This window comes from Gopherus evgoodei, chromosome 8, assembly GCF_007399415.2.
Source record: "Gopherus evgoodei ecotype Sinaloan lineage chromosome 8, rGopEvg1_v1.p, whole genome shotgun sequence".
NCBI lineage: Eukaryota > Metazoa > Chordata > Testudines > Testudinidae > Gopherus > Gopherus evgoodei.
The window spans coordinates 24,771,586-24,793,654 of NC_044329.1; the positions used below are offsets into that span (position 1 = coordinate 24,771,586).

A 22,069-nucleotide genomic window follows, 5' to 3' on the forward strand; every position below is an offset into this window, starting at 1 on the left:
AGTATTTAAAATGGGATAGCACCAATCCGGGCAGAAGTAGCATGTTTCATAATGCTCTGGTTTAAAATCTGAATATAAATAGTTCCATGCAACTCCCCAATAAAGACCAGTATTAAAAAAGAAAACTAGCATTGAAGGATGAACATCTACATGTTAATGGGGGATTCAAGAAACCCTATGATAGGTTGAAAGGCCTTGTCACAGATAAATCTGTTGGGAAAGGTCAGAAAACAGCCTACTGAAAAATCGTAGATTTTTTTTTAAAGTTCTAATGATGCAGAAGCTGCATAATAATCTCTCTGTGAACCACAAAAATAATAAAAGCTGAGGCCATTTCTAATATAATCTCTATCAGCAAGATGCCAGCGCTTTTCCAGATTTCCTAACGGGTCCCTGCTAATTCCATGCCAAAACTAGCAGTGGATTTCTTCCTTTTAATCTCCCTTAATGCCTTATTCGATTATTGTCACTGCTCTCCGACCGTGCACCGTCCCTTCAAACTCTAATTCCCCAACTGAAACAGTCAGACGAGGCTGAACCGCGGCGTGGACATCAAACCGCGCGCACACACACGCACAAGAGGGTGCAGAACCAGAAGAGGGAGAAAACAAACAACTCCACCTGCACAACTGCATTTTTAGATCATAAAGCCCCGGGCATTCCCAGGGGAGAGAGGAAAAGATGGACTGTGGAACTTGCTCCAGTTAACTAGGCAGAAGGCTATCCGGGAGTCCCGACCGCAGTGCTGAAGCATGGCTTGGTTGTTCTCTTGGATGTGCATTACTCTCTGGTGAGTAAGCTCTTAAACAATGCTAAAGACAATCACAGACTAAGCAACCCAAGTGCCCTGCCCGGAGTCGAGTCAATGGGGAAAAGGGGATGGGTGGCGGGGTGTATTTTTCCTGGTGTGTTTCCGTGACCCTGGCTAAAGAAAAGCAACTGTTGACTTTGCACGGAAGGGGAAGGACTGGCTGGATGATGGCATTGTTGATGTGTTAATTGCAGTGTAGACAAGGCGCTGGGGAGCCAGACTGATGAAGGGAAACTGTACTCTGAAAACATCACCCGAATTCTGGATAAGTTGTTGGATGGATATGACAACAGGCTCCGACCTGGATTTGGAGGTAGAGAAACCCAGTATCTTTAACTGTAGCTCTCCCTGTGTCCAAAATCGATTTTAGAGAGGAAACAGTTGCATGCCCTGAATTCCTACCCCCTTCTCCTAGGGAAAGTCACAGCAGTGGAAGGTGTCCTCTCCCCACCCCCTTCAATATAGACGAGTCTCTTCCAAACAGATACGTGGGGGTTTGCAGAAAGTTTGCATCTGAATTACCCCTTCAGAATGGAGTTGTTTACAGGAGAAACAATTGCTGTTGATTTACACAATCCAGAAGCAGAAGGTCAAAGTGAACATTGTTCCCTGCGTACATCCCGTTTGTTTTGTAATGCACTAGGGAACACGTTCCTCCACAGCAGTGTTGCTGTGCCCCAGGGCCACGCTAATGTCCTGGACAAGGTGCTGTGTGGGTAAGCGGATTGCTGAATGAAATCCTGTCGATAGCATACATCTCTTCGCTTGTGACCCTGGCAGTGCTCAGAGCTTGTTTGAATGTCCGCTAGGTGCTGTTACAGAAGTCAAAACGGATATCTATGTGACCAGCTTCGGTCCCGTGTCAGACGTGGAGATGGTAAGACTCATAATAAATTACATACACCAAGGGCTCGGTAACAGTTCCCTTTTTTTTTTGACATTCTCGCCGCACAAACCGTGGGATCTTTCCAGCATGGGAGCTTCGCTTGTCCCCGGCCTCGGTCTTGTTTTCCAGGATTCATTACGGTGGCATCTGAGTGGACTGTCAGAGCAGATTACTAGGGTTTAATCTTCTTGACAATCCCTGTCTCTGAGGGACCGAGCAGAGAGCATTTTACTACTGGGTCCCATAGAGCGAGTTCCACAATGGTGTCAACCTAATTGGCCAGGCAATTTCGGCAGCATTTGCAAGGAACATTTGAGAGGAATGGGTTGCAAATAAGTTTGTTTCCCAAGCTAAGGCAACGAGAGCGACCGTTGCTTTACTTATGTGTTGAATGAAAGGAAGACTTGGTTAAAGATGCATAAGCACCATTAAGAAGATTTTAGGCACGTGTGCTACAATACAGAGCTTTACAGCAGGGCTGCGTGTTAGGAAACAGACTAATAGTAAAATAAAGACAGGAGTAATTCGGGAATACTGATGAGTTCCACCTTTTACTTTTCTCAGTAAAGCAGTTGAAGCTATAAGGTGTGGTACCCGAATACAGGTAGCTGCAGACTCCTATAAAAGTTATTCGTTTACAAGAACGTACATTGAAACCAATAGCAAGAGTTTAACCCATCGAAACGAAACCATTTCCCATGCTCCCCAAATAACCATGAAGTATATTTGCATTCTAGAAATGGTGTTCGCTCTCCAGCTATGAGTCACAGTGGCTGTGTATTCTCTAACTTGGGCGGTTACTGTTAGGTGTCTATATTTGGGCTTCTGAGTAACTTGTTTAGGTGCTTAAATATGGATTTAGAGGCTCCTTGAAAAGTTTGACATGAACATTAGAAAAAGTTTTTGTAAGCATTAATTTGCAATAGCACTATGAAGTAACTTGACATGCTGTGTAATCACACTATAATGAATATAGATAAGATTTTTGTAACAAATATGCAAAATAATTTGCATAAGAGATATTGAGGGTGTCTTTTTTTGTTCACTTTCACTAAGTACTGAGAGTTTCTTGTAGCAGTCATAAGGCATATAAAACTAGACATTTGTATCTCCTTACAACAGCAGTCATTTGAATTAAATTGTGTTTTGTGAGAGCCAAATGAACTTTCTTTGTATTCATATCAAATTACCTGTTCAATGATTAATTTGCAGCTCTTTATTAAAATAGTAAGAAAATAGGATATTTTTCTCATAGACTGACTTTTTTTTAGCAACTACTTAATGATAATAGGATTAAAGCGATTAAGCAGTGGTGAATGAAATGTGGTTACCACCTGTGTTGTGTCCTCCACTGAGTTATATTAGGTCAGTACTTTTGGCCATGATCTATGATTGATTTGTTTTCCTGTAGGAATACACAATGGATGTTTTCTTTCGGCAGACTTGGACTGATGAGAGGTTGAAGTTTAGTGGGCCAACTGAAATTCTTAGATTGAACAATTTAATGGTCAGTAAGATCTGGACACCAGACACCTTTTTTAGAAATGGAAAAAAGTCAATTGCTCATAATATGACAACTCCTAACAAACTTTTCAGAATTATGCAGAATGGAACTATTCTCTATACGATGAGGTAAGATTCTGCTGTTCTGTTTCCTGTTGAACTTGTTTTCAGCTGTTAATGAAGGAACTGAGTACAATTTATTTTAATGTATTTTAGACTGACCATTAATGCTGATTGTCCCATGCGGCTGGTAAACTTCCCTATGGATGGCCATGCTTGTCCATTGAAGTTTGGGAGCTGTAAGTTTTTTGTAAAAGTTTCAGATTTTTTGATATATTTATTCATATTTGAACAACAGGATGTAGGGCCTGTTAGTGATTTTAAGAACTTGAAAATGGGGTCCTTAATAGGAGTTAATTAACTATAGGCCCATATCCCACATCAGAATCTGTTCATGCATACCACTAGTACCAGGACTTTGCATAGTCAGTGGAATCCAGGCTAGTGGATCTCATTGCAAGCTCATGGCTATAAACTGTATTGTGTTTTTTGTTATTCTGACACAGTCAAGTGTATACTGGTACCTTTTAAACAAATCTGCTGTTTTAGCAGAGAAGAAAGGTTATCTTTATATGCTCTCACTTATTAAAGAAACTGGTATATTTCGAATGAAGAACTATGCTGAAATGACCACTTGCAATCAACAGACTTTCTGCCCTCAGCTGGAGGGAACCACCCCTCTACTGTGGGCAATATCAGAGTGAGTGGGATATCTCTCAGGGCCCTGACAGTCTCAGAGACCCACATGTGTGGCAGATAAGCCTCCTCTTGATGTGGTGTATGTAGAGAAAGGGGGACTCATCCTCCTAGGGAGCCATAGTGATAGCTTATGTTTCTTAATAAGCCCCTTTAATGGTAGGTAGATGGGTGGTGGTTGTAGTCTATGTGGCACAGAAGGAAAATAAAAACAAAGGCCATGGGGACAAGATCACCTTTTATTTATGGAGGGAAACAAGACAAATATTAAGGGAGCACAATGCATTATGAATTGATAGGGAATTTTAAAATTAGAATAAAAAAGAACCTTAATGTAATTCAAAACCCTCAAGCTGAGGCATGTTATTAGTCTACGTTATGGGTTCTCAGCCTGGGCATGAGCACTGTCTGCCCTTCCTATGTGGCTAAATGGGCGAAAAGGGTCCTATGGAGATGCTAGCTACATGGGAGCCAGGGCGAAGAGGAAGGTTGAGAAGGAGAAGCTATTATTACTATTACCCTCATCATTCCTGTCCCCCCATCCTGTTTGTTATGCTCAGGAATTGAATCTTAATTAGAACTGAATTTTAATTAGATTAGAAAGAGTTTGTAATGGTAGGGACCAAGTGTCCTTGTTTGTACAACACCTACCATAGGGTGCCCATAGGATTTATTTTGGCCATTGGGCACTACTGTAATATAATTAATACTCTCTATTTTTTTCTCTATGATATCCCAGATGCCTATCCAAAAAGTGAAATCATTTACACATGGAAAAAGGGACCTCTGTATTCAGTAGAAGTACCACAAGAGTCTTCCAGTCTCCTCCAGTATGATCTTATAGGACAAACAGTGTCTAGTGAAACAATTAAATCTAACACAGGTAAGACATAGCCTCATGTAGAATTGACACATTATAAAACACTCATTGGAAACCAACTAATTGCTTTCCTTTTTATCTCTTAACTGTTTACTCTTCTTCCCCTAACTAAATTGGCTGAAAATGTTTTGTTTGTTTCCTGCAAAAGATTGATTTTCAACATATTGCTCATAGGCGGGCAAAGTTTAATGTAACTTTCAGGAACACTGCTTTTTCAATAGCAGAACAACATATCAAAGTAATAACTGATTTACCTTTTCTCTTTATCTCAGTTGATTCACTTTAGCTTCTATTAATCAGCTAAACTTTATTATTCACCACCATTATTCACCACTGCTTTCCTCAAAACACAACATATTAACATAAGACATTCCAAAGTTTACTCCAGTAATGTTCATTCATATATTGCCGAAATAACGCTGACATACTTGTCTCCTAACAGGTGAATACGTAATAATGACAGTTTATTTCCACTTGCAAAGGAAGATGGGCTACTTCATGATACAGATTTATACTCCCTGCATTATGACAGTCATTCTTTCTCAGGTGTCTTTCTGGATTAATAAGGAGTCTGTTCCAGCTAGAACAGTTTTTGGTATGCTGTGTTAAAGTCTCTGCAACAGCTCATGTCATCATTCCATTTATTCATCATCTTTCATTGCTTGTTTGTTGCAGGTGAATATTCACTTCAGCTGCTCTATTTTCATCTGCAAAGGAAAATAGGCTACTATCTCATTCAGACATATATTCCATGCACCATGACTGTAGTCCTGTCTCAGGTTGTGTTTTGGATCAACAAAGAATCTGTTCCAGCAAGAACTGTGGCTGGTATTAATGTTTTTACCATGAAATTCATTTGTTGTATTGAATCCACTGTATTGAACAGCTACTGTAGTGTGATGGGAATTTGTTTTTAAGTAGAGAAAGAAAAAGCTAATGGATCCCAGGGAACAAAAAAAATAATTGTATTGAAAAAAAAAATAATGTTAAAAAAATCGTACTAGGAACAGAAATCTGTTCTCAGAAAATTTACATGGTCAATTTTGACTGTTTCTGTTGTGTGGTATCCATAGACCTTCCGGGCATATGTGCACGAAGAGTTTTAGAGTTAAGATCCACCATTCAGATTTGAGAACAGAGGTTTTCTCTTGATTTGCATTCTGTTAAAATCAATACTTAGATTCAAAGAAAGGTTTACCAATAAAACTAATGAAAATTAAATGTATAGTGTTAAATTGGAGAAGTCTATGAAAAGTTATGTTAAAAGAGTGATAAACGCAAACAAAACCCCCATCACAAGCTCTCTTATCTGCCTGTCTCTCATGACATTGGGCTGCCTTCTCTCCAATGGCTTGGGTTAAAGGGTGGACTATCAATTTTATATTTTGGATCCTCATATATATATATTTGGCTTTTATAAGTTAGACTCTTCTTCTGTTTACTTCATTCTTAATTTTGGACCTGTACTGTGCCCACCAATCTCAAAGACAGAACTTCCACCAACCAAATGGTTGAGAAGGACTGGAGTATAATTAGAGCTGGACAAAAAATTCTCATCAAAAATATTTACAGTGAAAAATGAGAAAAATTGTAAATTTTAACACGTTTTCCCCAATATCATTTTTCAACTAGCTCTAGATATATTACTGTAAATTCCTTGGAGCCAAGTCGTGTAGTCTTTGTACAGACCAAACTCCTGTATTTGCCTTTTATACTAAGATTGCAGGATCTAGGGTCATATTTTCAAAAATGTTGGTCGCCCAACTTCAGGGGACAGGAGGATTGGATTTTATGGGTCTCCCTTAACTGCAGTGGAACTATTAATATATGTACAGCTACTCATGTGCATGTTAGAGCCACTGGACACTTTGGGCCCAATTTTTAGAAGTGCCAAGCGCACACAGCTTTCATTGACTTGAAATAAAGTTGTGCTTGCTTCTTCATTCTTACAATCCCAACTGCAGTTGGGCACCCTAAAAAACAAAAATGTGGAACCTAAAATTAGAGACCACTTTTGAAAATTTGGAAATTAATGTTTATTGTCTTAAGTATTCAGACAGAACTATAAAGAATAATACTGTGATGAGTTGATATAATAGATTTTAAAGGGTGCTGTATTGCTACTGAAGTGCAGTGTGTATAGAACAAATGTGGGTTGACAATCCGACATCATAATATAACACTCCCAGTACTGTGTAGTTCATGGAACATTTACAGATGATTGGAAGCATATCATGGCATAGTTGGTGAAATGTATACTATTCACCTGACAGGCTGACTGGGTGATTTGGAATTGCTCAGTCTATTGGGTAAATAGGTCTTCAGACTGATTTTTTTTAAAAATATTTACAAACATCTGAAATGACAGTCTTATGAGCCATTTCAAACTGAAGAGTAAATACAGAATTAGGAACAGAGGAATATTCTTAGAAAACACAGTAAATGCAAGTGCCACTGCCAGTTTTGCTGAAAAAATAGTAATAGCAAGCTTGACACTTTGTACAAAAAATATACCAACTCCATCAGTTCTAACTCAGGACATTCAGTCCAATGACTATACTGAAAGTTTCTGCAGGGTAAGGACTGAAGGATTTATCCCTATTACAGCCTGAACCTGCAGTCTTTATTCGGAGAAAACTCCTTTGACTCCAGAGAGTTTCACCTGCAAACTGATTGCAGGCTCAGTTCCTTACTACCTAGAGCAAATTATCAGACCCAGTGACAAATCAGAGGTTTAAAATGGAAGACCTGACATCCCATTATGTATAACATTTGAAATCATTTATGTTATAATTATTATCTAAGTGAATTTAGCTCGAAAAGTCATCTGAATTTCCCCAAATTAAAGGTTTAAAGAGGGGGGAAAGGAGAAATTAATGATGGGAGATTAAAGCTAGTTTGCAAAAACCAATTCCAATATTATATAAATGGGGCAACATTGTAAGCAGACTGAATCCCTCAAAAGGGTGCAACATTAAAGTCTACAAAAATAAGGAATGCTATGATCCCAAGATGAAGGGGAAGCAAGGGTCATAAAGATCTGCTTGCTAGAAACTTCTGAAAGAAACAGTGTGGTAGGCAGAACCATCTCAGGTACAGTAATACTCCTTTGTACTGCTATGTACTCCCCATTAAAAGTCATATACAAGTTATCCTTTAGCTTACACCCACTGTGTTCATGGTCTCACCACTTCATCCAGATTCCACGTCTGTCTCAGAGTCCTCACAAAGAGTCCCCTCTACATAAATATTTAGCTAATAGATTCAGGATGGAAAATCTTATGCACAGATAGATACAATCAGCTTTCTCTTGTTTTCATATCACACTGGGAACCAGAATATGACCTTTGAGCTATCCTATTCATTAAAATCTCAGATGTGGAAAGATACTTAAAGCAAAATTTTTAATGCAAGTAGTGAAATAAAATGAGTTTTACAGTGATGTTAACTAAACTCTCTTAAATCTTACTGAGAAATATTTAAAATCTACAGCCAAAGATAAATAAATATCAATTGTACAATTTTTTCAACTGTGTTTTAGCATTCTGTGAGATAAGGCAGATTTTGTCAGTCCAGAGCATTTCAAGAAAATCATCTTCTAAAATCATTCAGCCCTTACTGATAGGAATCTTCCAGATTCCAAATATCTAAATTCCAGTACCGATAAGTATTTATACAGACACTGAATCCATCATTACATTACTAAATATTGCTAAATAGCACACGACCATGTTCTAATCTCAGCACATATAATCTTGAAAAGTTCACCCGTGTGCATATGTGAGTCATGGACTTTTGACACTGAATTATACCTCAGACTTATTTATATTTCTGTTATAAAAATGTTGCCAAATTTTGGGGACAGGAGATATTGGGGTTTTTTTAAATCTTCTATTTGCATTTTATTAACATGTTAGATTATGACATTGGAACAGTGGTACTGAACTGCAGATAGTTGGCAAGCTGCATCTTGAGAGAGAGTTGCAGAGAGAACTCTAAAATAATCAACTCACATAGTCCAGAGGCTGCAGTGAGGTATTACATTAGTATGTGATGACACTGCATTCTCACTGCTCAGCATCAGTCATAGCATATTGATGATCAATACAACACAACATAACATTTTCTACCTCCCACCCACCCTTTCCTGATCATTGGAGGAGAGAAGCAGTGTTCTGCAATCTATTTACTTCAATATAAGGTATCCTCAGACCCACCTGGCACTGTAAAGAGTGAACATTGATCTTGGAAGCTATCCTGCCACTAGTCTTCATGCAGAACTCCCATGAGTTCTGTATGACATCTTATGTCCCTTCAATGTAACCTCAAAGTGGGATGGGTGGAGAAGGATGCTGAAATTACATGTTACTAAACTATAGTATTTTAACCTGGATTATTGCAATAGATAGTGCTCACTAACCCATAGATAAAATAGGTTTTTGAAAGCTGACCCTCTTTCCTTCTTATATGGGAATTGCCTTGTGTGGTCCTCATGTTGTTCCTACAACTACCTTCTCTAGAAAGTGGTGCTTCCAGGCATGCTGTTATATCCATGTTTTAGCATCATTCTAGAAAGAACACTTACTCAGCCAGTGAGTATCTTCACTTTACATTTGTACCATTTTAAAATATGGCATACAATCTAGGATGGCTTATTCACTATGGTTAGATATACAAATATGAACTGTTTGAAGCACAAGGAGTATTTTGCAATCTGTTAATCAGCTGATAGGGAGCATAGTAATGAAACAATAGGAAGTGTAATCTATATATTTATAACAATTTATAAGCAATATGGATGTAAGCAAAATCCTAATACCTTAATTTTCATTCTGTTATTTTAAAGGGATCACTACAGTTCTAACAATGACCACTTTAAGCATCAGTGCGCGCCACTCTTTGCCCAAGGTGTCTTATGCTACTGCCATGGATTGGTTCATAGCTGTGTGCTTTGCCTTTGTCTTCTCTGCACTTATCGAGTTCGCAGCTGTAAACTACTTTACCAATCTTCAGACTCAGAGAGCAATGAGGAAGGCAGCCCGGGCAGCAGCACTATCAGCAGCACTATCAGCAGCAACTGTACCAGCAGAGGACGAGATTGTCTCGGTAATTGCTCATTTTTCTAATAATAAGCATCATATAGGATGAGATAGCCAAAGTAGTGAATGCAAAACAATTGAACAATGTTAAAGTGATCTTAGTCTGGAACAGATTACATAACTGAGTCACATCAATTCAAACGTCAAGGAAGTTATTGCTCTAACGTCAGAAGGTGAAAGCAGTTCATTTGTAGTTGTTTGTATTAAGTGGAGATATTCTTCTTCAGTCATTCTTATTTATATAAAGCAAAATAATTAAAGAAAAACAACATTAGAGTGTTACACACAAATACATTCTTCAAGCAATGCTGTAAGTACTGTGATTCAGGGAAATAATCACCAGTATGCAGACTACATCATAGTAAGATTGCAGAATTTGCAGGGCACTGTTCAAAAAAGAGTGAGAGCATGCATTGGCTAGATGGTTACTGGATCACTGTAATATACATACCATAAGTGGGTCAACTGGAGGAAGGAGAATTAGCTTTTACATAAACTTGGCATCTGTTACTTGCATAAAGAGCTGTGTTGGCGGAAGCTTTGAAAAAGACACAGAGATACAGTTTTAAAGGAGGAGGGGTAAATATTCAGCACATGAGAGAGACAGAAATACTTTCTTTTATCAATAGCAAGATATGTTAAATGGTTGAAAATCGGTTTTAAATATTTTCATTACTAAGTCTCCCTAACTAATGCTATAGCCTGCATTATCACCAACTTCAGTTTATTTATATGCACAACACTAATCCAAGCTAAGTTAACATTATCGTCATCTCCGGTTACAGATAGGGAATCGAGGCACATAAAGATTAAGGAACTTGCCCAGGGTGACCCAGAAAGTGGGGGTCATATAACCTGGTCCCAGATTTGGACCTTAGCGTCCAAAATATGAGGGTTAGCATGAAAACCTCCAAGCTTAGTTACCAGCTTGGACCTGGTACTGCTGCCACCACCCAAAAAATTAGAGTGTTTTGGGGCACTCTGGTCCCCCGGAAACCCTTCCATGGGGACCCCAAGACCCAAACCCTTGAGTCTCACAACAAAGGGAAATAAATCTTTTCCCTTCCCCCCTCCAGGTGCTCCTGGAGAGATACACAGAAGCAACCTCCGTGAATCTAAGCAGAGGGAGTCCACCCTCTGTAATTCCAGTCCTGGAAACAAAAGCACTTTCCTCTTCACCCAGAGGGAATGCAAAATCAGGCTAGTAAATCTAACACACACAGACCTCCCCCTGACTTCTTCCTCCCACCAATTCCCTGGTGAGCTGCAGACCCAATTCCCTGAAGTTCCCCACTAAAGAAAAACTCCAACAGGTCTTAAAAGAAAGCTTTATAGAAAAAGAAAGAAAAATACATACAAATGGTCTCTCTGTATTAAGGTGACAAATACAGGGTCAATTGCTTAAAAGAATATTGAATAAACAGCCTTATTCAAAAAGAATACAATTCAAAGCACTCCAGCAACTATAGACATGTAAATACCAAAAAAACATATAAATCCTATCTGATCTTTTTGTACTTACAACTGGAAACAGAAGATTAGAAAGCAGGAAATAGAAAAATCCTTCCCATAGCTGAGAAAGAGTCAGGCAGAAGACAAAGAACTCAGACACACAATTCCCTCCACCCAGAGTTGAAAAAAATCCTGTTTCCTGATTGGTCCTCTGGTCAGGTGGTTCAGATTATTCCTTTCCAGGTGAAAGAGACGTTAACCCTTAGCTATCTGTTTATGACAGTGGGTAGCACAACTGAACCCAGTTCTCTTGAATACCATTCCACTGCTTTAACCACAAAGCCATCCTGCTTCTCCATGTCAAATCTCAAAGTCCCTAGCTAAAACATTTCTATTTAAATATACTTTAGTACAACTTAAACTGTAATAGGTTAGGTATATCTCAAACCATTTAAAGAGTAGTAGGGTACATTTACTAACAAAGGTGTAGTTGTACAGCCTGTTACTGTTGCTGCTCCCCATTGAAATAAAAAACAACATTTCCTTGACATCAATGGCAGAAGAATTGGGCTCATAAATCTCATGGCTTGTCTAGAAAAACAGCGTGTGGCAAACTGGGGTTCAAGTCTACAGTGCACCAGTATGCCATTCCCTAGTGTGCTTTAATATACCTCTGTAAAGCAGAGTAGATTAAAGTGTTCTAGGGAACTTTTACTGCATGGTAGCAGGGTGTATATGGACAACTAGCGTACTATAGATTTATATTGCAGCTTGCCGCACACTAACTGTGTGTCTAGACAAGCCCGCAGTGCATTTTAATAAAGATTTGTTTTAGCATTGGGAAGAAGCAGGAGACTACAGAAAAGACAGACAAAATAAAGAAAAGCAGATTATTCTCATAACATCTTTTGTCTTTCATAAAAATTTAAAGAAACTGTATCACACATTACAACTCAGAAAACAGAGTTTTTTTCTGGCCCAGATTGTGTAAAATGAGGTTAAAGAACCTCCCCAAAAAAACTCAAGCAAGACTGACTTGAGCAAAGCTAATCATGTGTGATAGAGTTTGCAGAAGTTTGCCATAATGGATAATGAAAAAGTAGATTTTCAATTTTGAGGAAACTTGTAAATAAATAAGCGTAAAGTAAATCTAGATGTGCATGTTGAATATTTACATTTTTATTATTCTAAGGAAACCTTAATAATAAGTTGCCTCATCACAACTTACAACAAAAGCAGATAATATATTTGTTAATGTTCAGATGAAATAATTTTTTTCAAATGTCATGACATTTGAGAAAGGCTTAGTTGTTATGACTGAATTATTATTATTTGACTGAGGACATTATATACCCTATGGGCAATATATTATAACAGCAAATTAATGCTACAAAGGTAAAATGCTACAGATTTAAAGACTAGGAGCGCTTTAAAAGGTTTTAAGCCCTCCCTCCTTTTTTTTTTTCAAATATAGCTTTTTCACAGGAAATCACTCAGGAAAATATCAAAATACTAAGTTAAATAGATCACCTGACATGACATAGCAAAAGAAAATATTAACAAAAAGCACATCCCTATCTTAGAATAAGAACCCTAAACTGGAAAGACATTTCGGGCCTGAATCCCTGAATAATGCTCTTCATCATTTGTTCCATTTAAAGACCCAAATATATAAAGAAAATGTAATATGATCTATAGAGTGTCCGTTATATATAAACAATGAAATTAATTCAAAGAGGACAGAAGGAGGAGAAAAGAACAATGTGATAATGGTCCATAAAATCCTGCGTTCTTGGAGAAGGGAAAAATATAATTTTACCCAATTTAGAGTCCAAACACAGTAGGCAGAGACATCAAATTATATCCAGTAAAACACTTACTTAAGTATTGCAGTCATTAAAATTCTGAGATCCCAGATGAAAAAAATTATATTAGAAGATCCAACTCCTCTTCATAGGTAGACAAATTTTTGCCTCATTTTTTTTGAAGACACCAATACATGCAGTGGAATCTGAATAAGACAAGGTGGCTCAAGGAGGCCTGGCAGGAAAACTTGCCCGACGTAGTTCCTATTTGTTGTTCCCAGAAGTTGCAGTGAGGAGGCCCACCCACAGCACTGGTTGCCAAAGGCATCATGAGCCTGATCCTCAAGGTGCTGAGTGCCCTCAGCTCCCAAAGAACAGAGAGTTCAGCAGAACTCAAGAGTCTCTAGTGAAAAGAACATTACATTCATGTTGCAAATGTTCAATCAAATACCAAAATCCAATCAGCACTTTCATTATTTTCAGCCTCTTCATCAGTTCTCAAAGTCCTCATATTGGGTTTCAGAAATTTACAATCCAAGGTTTTGGGTAGGATTCTGCTCTCTCTTACGGTGAAGTCAGAATGGTGCAAAACCCATATAAGGTACAGAACCATTGCCTTCACAGAGGGACTCCTCTATCTTCAAGCTCTAGTGCAGATCACAGAAGAGTTTCAGCTTCCCCAAAACAGGGCCCATATTCAGACAGTTTAACTTCATACTGAGCAATTACAGCACGTGTCTTTTTGCAGTTTGCCCTCCTCTGCACCCCAACTGTGGGGTGACTCTGCAACAGATGCTACAAAGTAAAGGAAGTGAGAGCCCTGCTGCTGAGGACATTGCTCCACATAGCTTCTTTCCCTGTCATGCCAGTGCTTGAGTCTAAAAAGCCTGGCAGCTCTCAGAGCCACTGAAGGGATTTACATATTCTCCATACCACTATAGCCCAATCTGAACACAGGCTAAAAGTCTGACCTTGAAGAAATCAATAAACCAAACAAAGAAGTTTGAAATTCGCACTCTGTAAAGTTTTACTCTCAAGGGTTTAAACCACAAACAACTGTAGAAGTAAGTACAATCAATACTTCCCTCTTTTTTCACCATTTTAGCAATAAAAGCCAGCAAGTGAGTAGTAAAATATCTAAGAAACACAGTCTACAAATATTTTCCTTAACAGAGCTATTTACAAATAATACATGGCATCTAAAACTAGGAAAGAAGCAAAATCCAACGAAGCAAACAATATAAGCCCTATACAAAAGTCTCCAAATTTAAAAAGGTTACAGACAGCAGTGCATGGAACTTCTTCCCAAGCAGAACTTCAGAGTTGGTCTTCAGAGAGTCAGCAGTCACTGTTTATACCTGTGGAATATTGCTCCACTTCCACCCTGGTGGTTTGGCATAAGGATGTACCCATCTCCTCAGGAATAGGAAAGGGAAAAACCAAGGGAAATCACAAGAATCAAGAGTTCTTACGAATTAGAAGAAGATGTAGCAAGCAGTTGCAGTCCTAAATAAGCCACTTTTGCAACTGCTTGACTCTGTTAGATTTAAAGGGCTGACCCTCATGAAGGCATGCTGGGAAAAATTCTTGTAAAAAGGCAGCCCTGGTTCAAAGGGAGTTAATGTCATTAATGTCATTAAGGAAGGTGTTTTGAGGAAAGGAGGGGTCTCTGTGTTTTGTATACTACTGCTGTATCACTCTCCTATTTGTCTCGTCTCTTTTTCCTTCTCTTTCTAGAACCCTGCCCCTTCTGTTTTGTAGTCACTTCTTATGCTTTGGTTCCTTACTCCTTATCTGATTCTAAATCATGCCATTGCTTTCTTTTACAGTTCCTTTTCTTTCTGATTTCTGCAAAGTCTAGTTCTTCTTGTTCTAGATCCTTGTATAATATTGTTGCAGGACTTTCTGTTTTTCTAAGATGTCCTCTGTGTGTCTTAATTTCTTTTAACCAGGCCCTATGCTATTCTCCCTCAACAATGTTTTAAATAGGATAATTTTTCTCTACCCCTCCCCCCACCTTTCTAAGTAGCACCAAATTCTCTGCTTCACGTGATTAAAAGAAATCCCTTAATTAAAAATCTTCACATTCTCCTATGCCCTCAGATCTTCTTGTCTCCTTTTCTGTTCAGTTCTAATATTTCTCCAGCAGAGTTAAAAAAAAACCAACCTTTCTTCCACTATAATGGTGGGTTTTGTTTTGTTTTTTTTGGTGATTGCCAAGGGTTTAGGTTTATCAGTTGGGAGTTTCAGGAGAAATGTAGTGAGCAGTGTCTGTGTCAGAAGGAAGAGTACTATCTGCCTTCTGTCTTTATATAACTTACTCCTTAGATAGTGAAAGCTGATGGAGAATGTTAAGGTTGAGCTAGTTACTGAAGAGTCCAGGAGGGCTGTGTTAGACTGGGAATCATTCAGTGCTACCAATACAATTTCATTAGTGGTATTAATGGAGTGAGTTACAGTGTAAATAAGATACCAGCATTTTTGCCATCATGTTCTCTAAGCCTGTCCCAACCAGTCTAAGTGATATGGTGGTGTGTATGCCCCTGTTTACACAAACACTTCCACTGGTGGTATAGTAACGATGAAATAGTTGCACCCAAACATTTCATTGTAGCAGACAAGACCAGAGAGGGAAGATCTAGTATTGAGAGTCATTTAAAAGCTTTAGTGCTTGAATAGTTTTAAACCCATCAAGTTAAAGTGGATTCAGAATATGTTCAATTTTTTACAATTCCAAATCTAATTTTGTCTACTACAAAAATCATTCAAAATACAGTAGACATGTCCCTCTCACCCTTCGGGATAGTTAATTTTGTTCAAATGCCTCTTTTATTCAAAATCTCTTGCTAATATGTTGTTACATAATCCTCCACCAAACCTCTGTAATCTAAAAATAGAGAAGGCACAAGGCCAAATTCTATTCTGTCATACTCAGTGGAGTTGCTACAAACTTCCATTAAGTCCTTGGACTCCATTGTCTTCAGTCAGATACAGTGGGCTGAATTCTGCTCTCAGTGAAGTGATACAAACCCAGAGTGACTTCACTTGTTGCCAGAGAGTCACTATGAGTTTACCTCAGGTAGCTCAGAGCAGAATTTGGCTCATTGTATTTGTCAGCTGCAGGTGATCTCTGTGTGAAATACAAAACTATGGGCATTCCACTCCAAAATATGACAGCAACAAGCTGAGAATGCATCTGGACCCTGATGGAAGCCCATTTTTATTCTTACAGTAATTACATTTGTTCCAGCATATCAAAAACAACTCAGAATCTATAGCATAGGAAAGCAGTACAGCTTTTAGATTTTATTCCATTTCAAATATGTGTTTTAAATATGAATCATATTGTTTCTTCCTCACAGCTCTCTTTATTCAGTAGGCCCAGATCCTGAAAGGGTTGCACGGGTCCCTAGGTGCCTAGAACCCCCTGGACTCTAACTGACTTCAGGAGGGAGCCAGAGTCCACCAGTACACTAGAGCACAAGGACCTAAGTCACTTAGTATGGATGCCTGTTGTACAGTATCCAAGAGCTTTTGCAGCATGACAGTCAAAGAGCTTAACAGGGATTATTTCCTATACAGCTGGTCAGAATTTTTGATGACATTTCGATAAACAAATGAAAAGTGAAAAAAAAATCAACAAATAAAAACCCTTTCCAATTAAATATTTTTGTGAAAACTTTTTGCTGTTTGTTTTTTTCAAGCAGCTCTTTTTCCTAAGCCAAAAAGGGATATGGCTCCGACAGCAGAGGATTCTTATTCTGTCTTTAAGCAACATTCCTCAAGTGTTGAGGAGCCTGATGTTTTTCCAGTATAAAGGATTTAGTTCCCTGCGATTACATCAATCAGAATATGTTGGACATGTTTAATGAGTATCCTGATGTGGCTGAAAGAAGAGGGCAAGTAACTGATGATCATTTGGGTCCACAAGAGTTAAATGTTTTCTAGAGCTAGAGCTGAGTGATAGGGATGGGAGAGAGAAGAGAGAGTTGAAATCACACACAAATATATGTTAAATGTCTTGTATTTCAAGATATGAGGGTTTTTCCCCACTAGCATTTAGACGTTTTTGCACAGTATTGCAGTCTGATCTCAGTAATCACAGCAGCACATATTAAAATAGGATAAAACAAATGTGATTACAGAGTAAAAATGAAGGAATATCACTTCTTTATGCATAAAAACTGCAAAGATTGCACAAAGTAAGTGGAGAGACCGGCTTCTGCTCACAATTCCACTTGGGCCACTCCAGAATAATTCCGTTTAAATTACTGGGTTGGCACCAGTGTATCTAAGAGCAAAACTTGGCTTCAAACATTTACCATAAATAACATAAAATAAATATATTTTGTCTGAGGCTCTGCAGTGTCAGTCTGCATTTTGATTTATCATATCATGGAACTGCACTGAGACAGCAAGATCATAAATCTTTAAAAGAGCTTTTTTTTTTTTACCTGCTCAGATCATAGAATCATAGATTATTAGGGTTGGAAGGGACCTCAGGAGATCATCTAGTCCAACCCCCTGCTCAAAGCAGGACCAATCCTCAAATGGAGTTCTGTGTTTCTTCTGCAGATGTTAATAGTGTTAGTAACAGCTGTGGGCTCAGTTGCGCCAATTCCTTACCTGTTTTAAATGTTGGTGATGAAATCAACAGATGTTTGGAGCAATGTAGAAGTTTGGAGAGAAGGTTACTAATCGAGGGCCAGACAGTGAACCTCTTATACTTACTGGTAAGCAGTTACTCATAAGGTTGGTCTCGTTGACATTGGGACTACTCTTATGAGTAAGTACTCAGCACTGTGAGTAAAGGCTCAGTAATCTGGCCCAATTTGGATGTAGATTTAATATTTTCAATGGTGTTTTGGTTTTAAATCTATATCTATGTCACTGGGATCTAAATGAGTGTTCTTAGAGTCCTTTTGCCATTAGGTCAACAAACAAAAATAAGAACAAAAGCTCTATCAATTATTAATTATTGTTATTATCTAAGTTTTGTAGCGTCTAGGGTCCAGATCCTCAAAAGTAGTCAGGCACCTAACACCCATAATGGAAGTTAGGCCCTTGAATAATCTTTGAGGATTTATTAGTTAGTTATTTCATTTATATTGTGTAGCATTGGTAGAAATGTCACATATTCATAGGTATATTAATCAGACAAAAGGGGGAAAAGCATAGGAGTTATGCTTTTTTCTGGTTTAATGCTTGTCCAGGCATATTTGAGCTTTGGCACTAATTTCATTTTCATTCCAGTGTGATGACAGCAAAATTCTATATCCTTAGCGTAGTAAATTACAAAGGAAATAAGAAATATCACATTTTTCTATCTGAAAGTTTAGAGTTTATTGCTATTATTTTCTTCTGACTTCACTGTACTGACAGGAAAAGTACATAATCTTAAGTGAGCAAAGGAGACAGCAATAAGAACAGGTACAAATTGTTTTAAAGTTTGTTGGTATCTACACATATACATAAGATGCTCATTTTAGTGCCATGCTACAAGCTGCAGTGACAGCAAAATCACATATCCACAGTAGGAAGGAAGGCAGATTTACAGATAATTTCAAAGTGATTTTTAATTAGAAATATGAAGAGAAAAATATACACACAAAATTAATAATACGCACACAGCATCCCTATAAAAACAGAGAATGCTAGAATACAGAATTATATACACTCCAAAGTGATATTTGCTCTATCTTTTCTAACAGGCGGTAAGGGCCTGATGCTGCAGTTTGCTGAGAGCATCTTGAGTTGTGCCAAGAAAACCCTAGCAAAGTCAGTGAGAATGGAGGGTGATAAGTATCTGGATGGAATAGATTCCTAGCTGCTTTGTGGGCATCCAAAGGGCATCCAGATTAGTTTAGTTGTATGATCTTAGTTAGTCCTAGACAGCACCTTACTACTCTATGCAGTACAGCACCTCCTGTTTAATTTTGAGTGATTGTGGAAAGGTCCACATGCATGGGTCAGACTGCAGGCATGGAGCAATTTTGTTCATTGTGCGGCATCACAAATCTGCATTGTCAGCAAAGAGGCCACGTAAAGAAGCCAGTTTCTTTTGCAATTTATCAAATCAACTAACAGTGTTTGAGATTTTGTGTTAGGTGTGCTGTACAAGTTTGCTTTATTATATCCCATAAAAGCAGGGATTAACATAGCTTGCTAGTTGTAATAGTTCATATATTTTCTTTCTGTGTAGTGTTTTGGCAAATTTCGTCACTGTAATCTCAATGCTCTTTGTCAAAGAAAACACTCAAAAAGGAAAATCCAAATAGAGAAAAGTAATGACTACAGCAACTATTCAGAGCTCAGCTGCCACAGAACCTGCAGGCTCCCATCCTCACGCATAAACTTTATCAATTTAATTTGAAGGAAAGCCACAGGTTGTTGCATCCTCTTGCTGCTGTTCCTTTGGCCAGAGTCTCTGGGTGAGTCTTCATTGGTAGCTGAGAAAAAGTTGTATTATAAATTGGAGAATAATTTACAATGATAGTGTTGGTAAAGACAATCCATTGCAACACAAAAGACCAAGTCCTAGGCTTCCATCTGCCCCTTTTGCATTGCTTAAGTAGCAAACAGGGATCTTTAAATTGGTTTAAGCAGCTATTTGAGGTTTCCCCTCCAGAAAGTTATACCAGCTCTACCTGATGTTCCTCAGTGTATGGGGCATGCCCAAGGAACTGGCCATTAATGGCTGGAGCAATAATGTGTCCTGGCTGCTGGAATAGGCCATTGAGGTGTAACTTAAAGCAATTTGATGCTCCTTTTAATTGCTCCAGTTGCCATCCAGCCACTGGCTAGGTCCAGGGTTGGGAGTATAAAACTATCTTGTCTCGCTCAATGGGACCCAAGAATTGGGACTAATTAATATATTCCACCTTGAATCTGTGATCAAGGATTCTGTGACTGCAATGCTAAATGAAGATATACAGGTGGGCTCTTGAAAGTAAGGGAGAAGTTAAAATAAAAGGAATCTCCTGTATCTTGTGGTGGCAAAACCTCCCCAAATTTATCATCATCTGATGTGAAGAGAATGTTCCTTCATAGCATGGTAGGGACAGGGGTGCTGGAACAATTCATATATTGGGGGTCCTGAGAGCCATTGAATCAAACTATAAACCCTGTATACGATGGAAACCACTTCAAGCCAGAGGGATGTGGTAGCATACCTGCCCCCCTACTCCCCCAGTTCCAGCATCTATGGGTAGGGATGTTTATTTGTTAAAATTTGTGCTATACTAAATAAAGAACTGCCCACACCATGCTCTGGGAATACTTCACTCTTAAAAATACGTCCCCCAATAAACAACCTCCGGCAAGTCCCTGCAGATAACCCACCCTTGCAGCAACATAAATATAACAAAAAGATTTAATAAACCCACTGACAAAATCACCACCTCAGCTCCCCTCAACCAACTCCCTATACAAAAGGATTTGCTATCTTTGCATTAACTGTAGAACAATAGAAAGAATGTTAATGTACCTTCTGCCAAAGCATCATCAGCAACATGTGGGCCTATTTTTCTTTTCACTGTGGATGTCTATACAGCCTGGGGGAGAGAGCTTCCCCAGCCCTGGTTGACAGACTTGGGCTAGCAGGGTTTGGCTAGTGCTCTAGAAACAGTGCTTTGAAGCTGCAGCTTGAGCTGGAACTTGGGCTCTGAAGCCTAGGAATGGGGATGGACTTCAGAGCCCAAGCTCCTGCCTGAGCAGCATCAAAGCAGCACCTACACAATTATTTTTAGAACGCTAGTGTGAGCCCCACTAGCCTATGTCTGTCTACCTGGGCTGTGTAGATATACCCATTTCAACCAGCTATACACCATGGTACCTCCTCGACTTCAGTGTACTGAATCCTGATTTACACCAGTGTAATTCAAGGCAGAATTTGTCCTGATTTATATATGTCAGAATGCTGTTTATTGACAAGTGATAGGATGAAATAATAAACATTTAAAAAAAAATCTGCTTATTTTCCTCCACTGTGGAGAGATCAAGCCCTCTTGTACAAAAGCTAAAGACAAACCACACTGCGTGTCTAGCAACATTCCAGTTTCGAAAGCAGGGCACAGAAGCAGAATGGGATAGTGACTCTGAGAGGAAGTAATGGCTCAGGCTCAAACAACCAGTCTGTTTAGAGAGAAGGATTATTATGATTAGTGCCAGTGCACATGGGTAACCCTCTTTCTGTTTCTGTGACACATCTGTGGATGATTCCCCCTTCAAACCTGTCTGCTGCTTGCAGTGTAACTGGAAAATACAAAAATCAAACATCTGTGTTCCAGATAGACATAGCCTCACAGTATGTATGTCACTTATAATCCATCTGTAAAACATGTTACTCTTCAGTTACTTGACATAGTGTGGGCAGGGGGCTTGGGATTCAGGAAAGAAACGTGTGCGAGGAGGGGTAGAAACAGAGAGAGAAAGAAAAAGCATTATCTGTTGTGCAAATAGAAGCTTATTTTTCTTCACTGCCTTCTGTTTATGTTTTCTTAGACCAAATTCTGCAAGTGGATACACATATACAACTTCCATCAATTTCAATGGGAAATCAGCATGTGCATCCATGAGCAGAATCTGGCCTCTTGTGAGAAGTGTGTGGTTCTCTTTCATACTCTAGCAGTGATACTGAATACTAAGAAGATAATTCTTTTACATTCCTTTTGTTCACCAAACATAAGACATATTGTCAATACCAGGTTATCTGGTTATCCGTAAGTGCATGATATTAACTATAGATTATCATAGAATAGAATAACTGTTTCAACACTGTGATGTTGAACTCTATATGATTTTATAAAAATATGCTCATGTAACTGGAATATGCTTCATGCAAAAGGTCTCTTGTAAGGTATCATTACAAAGCTTGTA

The 22,069-nt window shown here is 38.6% G+C and overlaps 1 protein-coding gene across 2 annotated transcripts in view; it reads left to right on the forward strand.

Moving 5' to 3' along the window:
• The first annotated feature begins 700 nt into the window (after nucleotides 1–700).
• The window catches only part of GABRA6 (gamma-aminobutyric acid type A receptor alpha6 subunit), a 31,917-nt gene continuing 10,548 nt past the window's right edge, over nucleotides 701–22,069 (forward strand). For both annotated transcript variants that reach the window (XM_030572390.1, XM_030572391.1), the window contains exons 1-8: nucleotides 701–790; nucleotides 1,006–1,124; nucleotides 1,621–1,688; nucleotides 3,109–3,329; nucleotides 3,417–3,499; nucleotides 4,696–4,839; nucleotides 5,279–5,431; nucleotides 9,683–9,942. In XM_030572390.1, coding sequence (XP_030428250.1) covers nucleotides 753–790; nucleotides 1,006–1,124; nucleotides 1,621–1,688; nucleotides 3,109–3,329; nucleotides 3,417–3,499; nucleotides 4,696–4,839; nucleotides 5,279–5,431; nucleotides 9,683–9,942 — 1,086 coding nt within the window. In that variant the 5' untranslated portion in view covers nucleotides 701–752. The remainder of the gene's footprint in view (nucleotides 791–1,005; nucleotides 1,125–1,620; nucleotides 1,689–3,108; nucleotides 3,330–3,416; nucleotides 3,500–4,695; nucleotides 4,840–5,278; nucleotides 5,432–9,682; nucleotides 9,943–22,069) is intronic.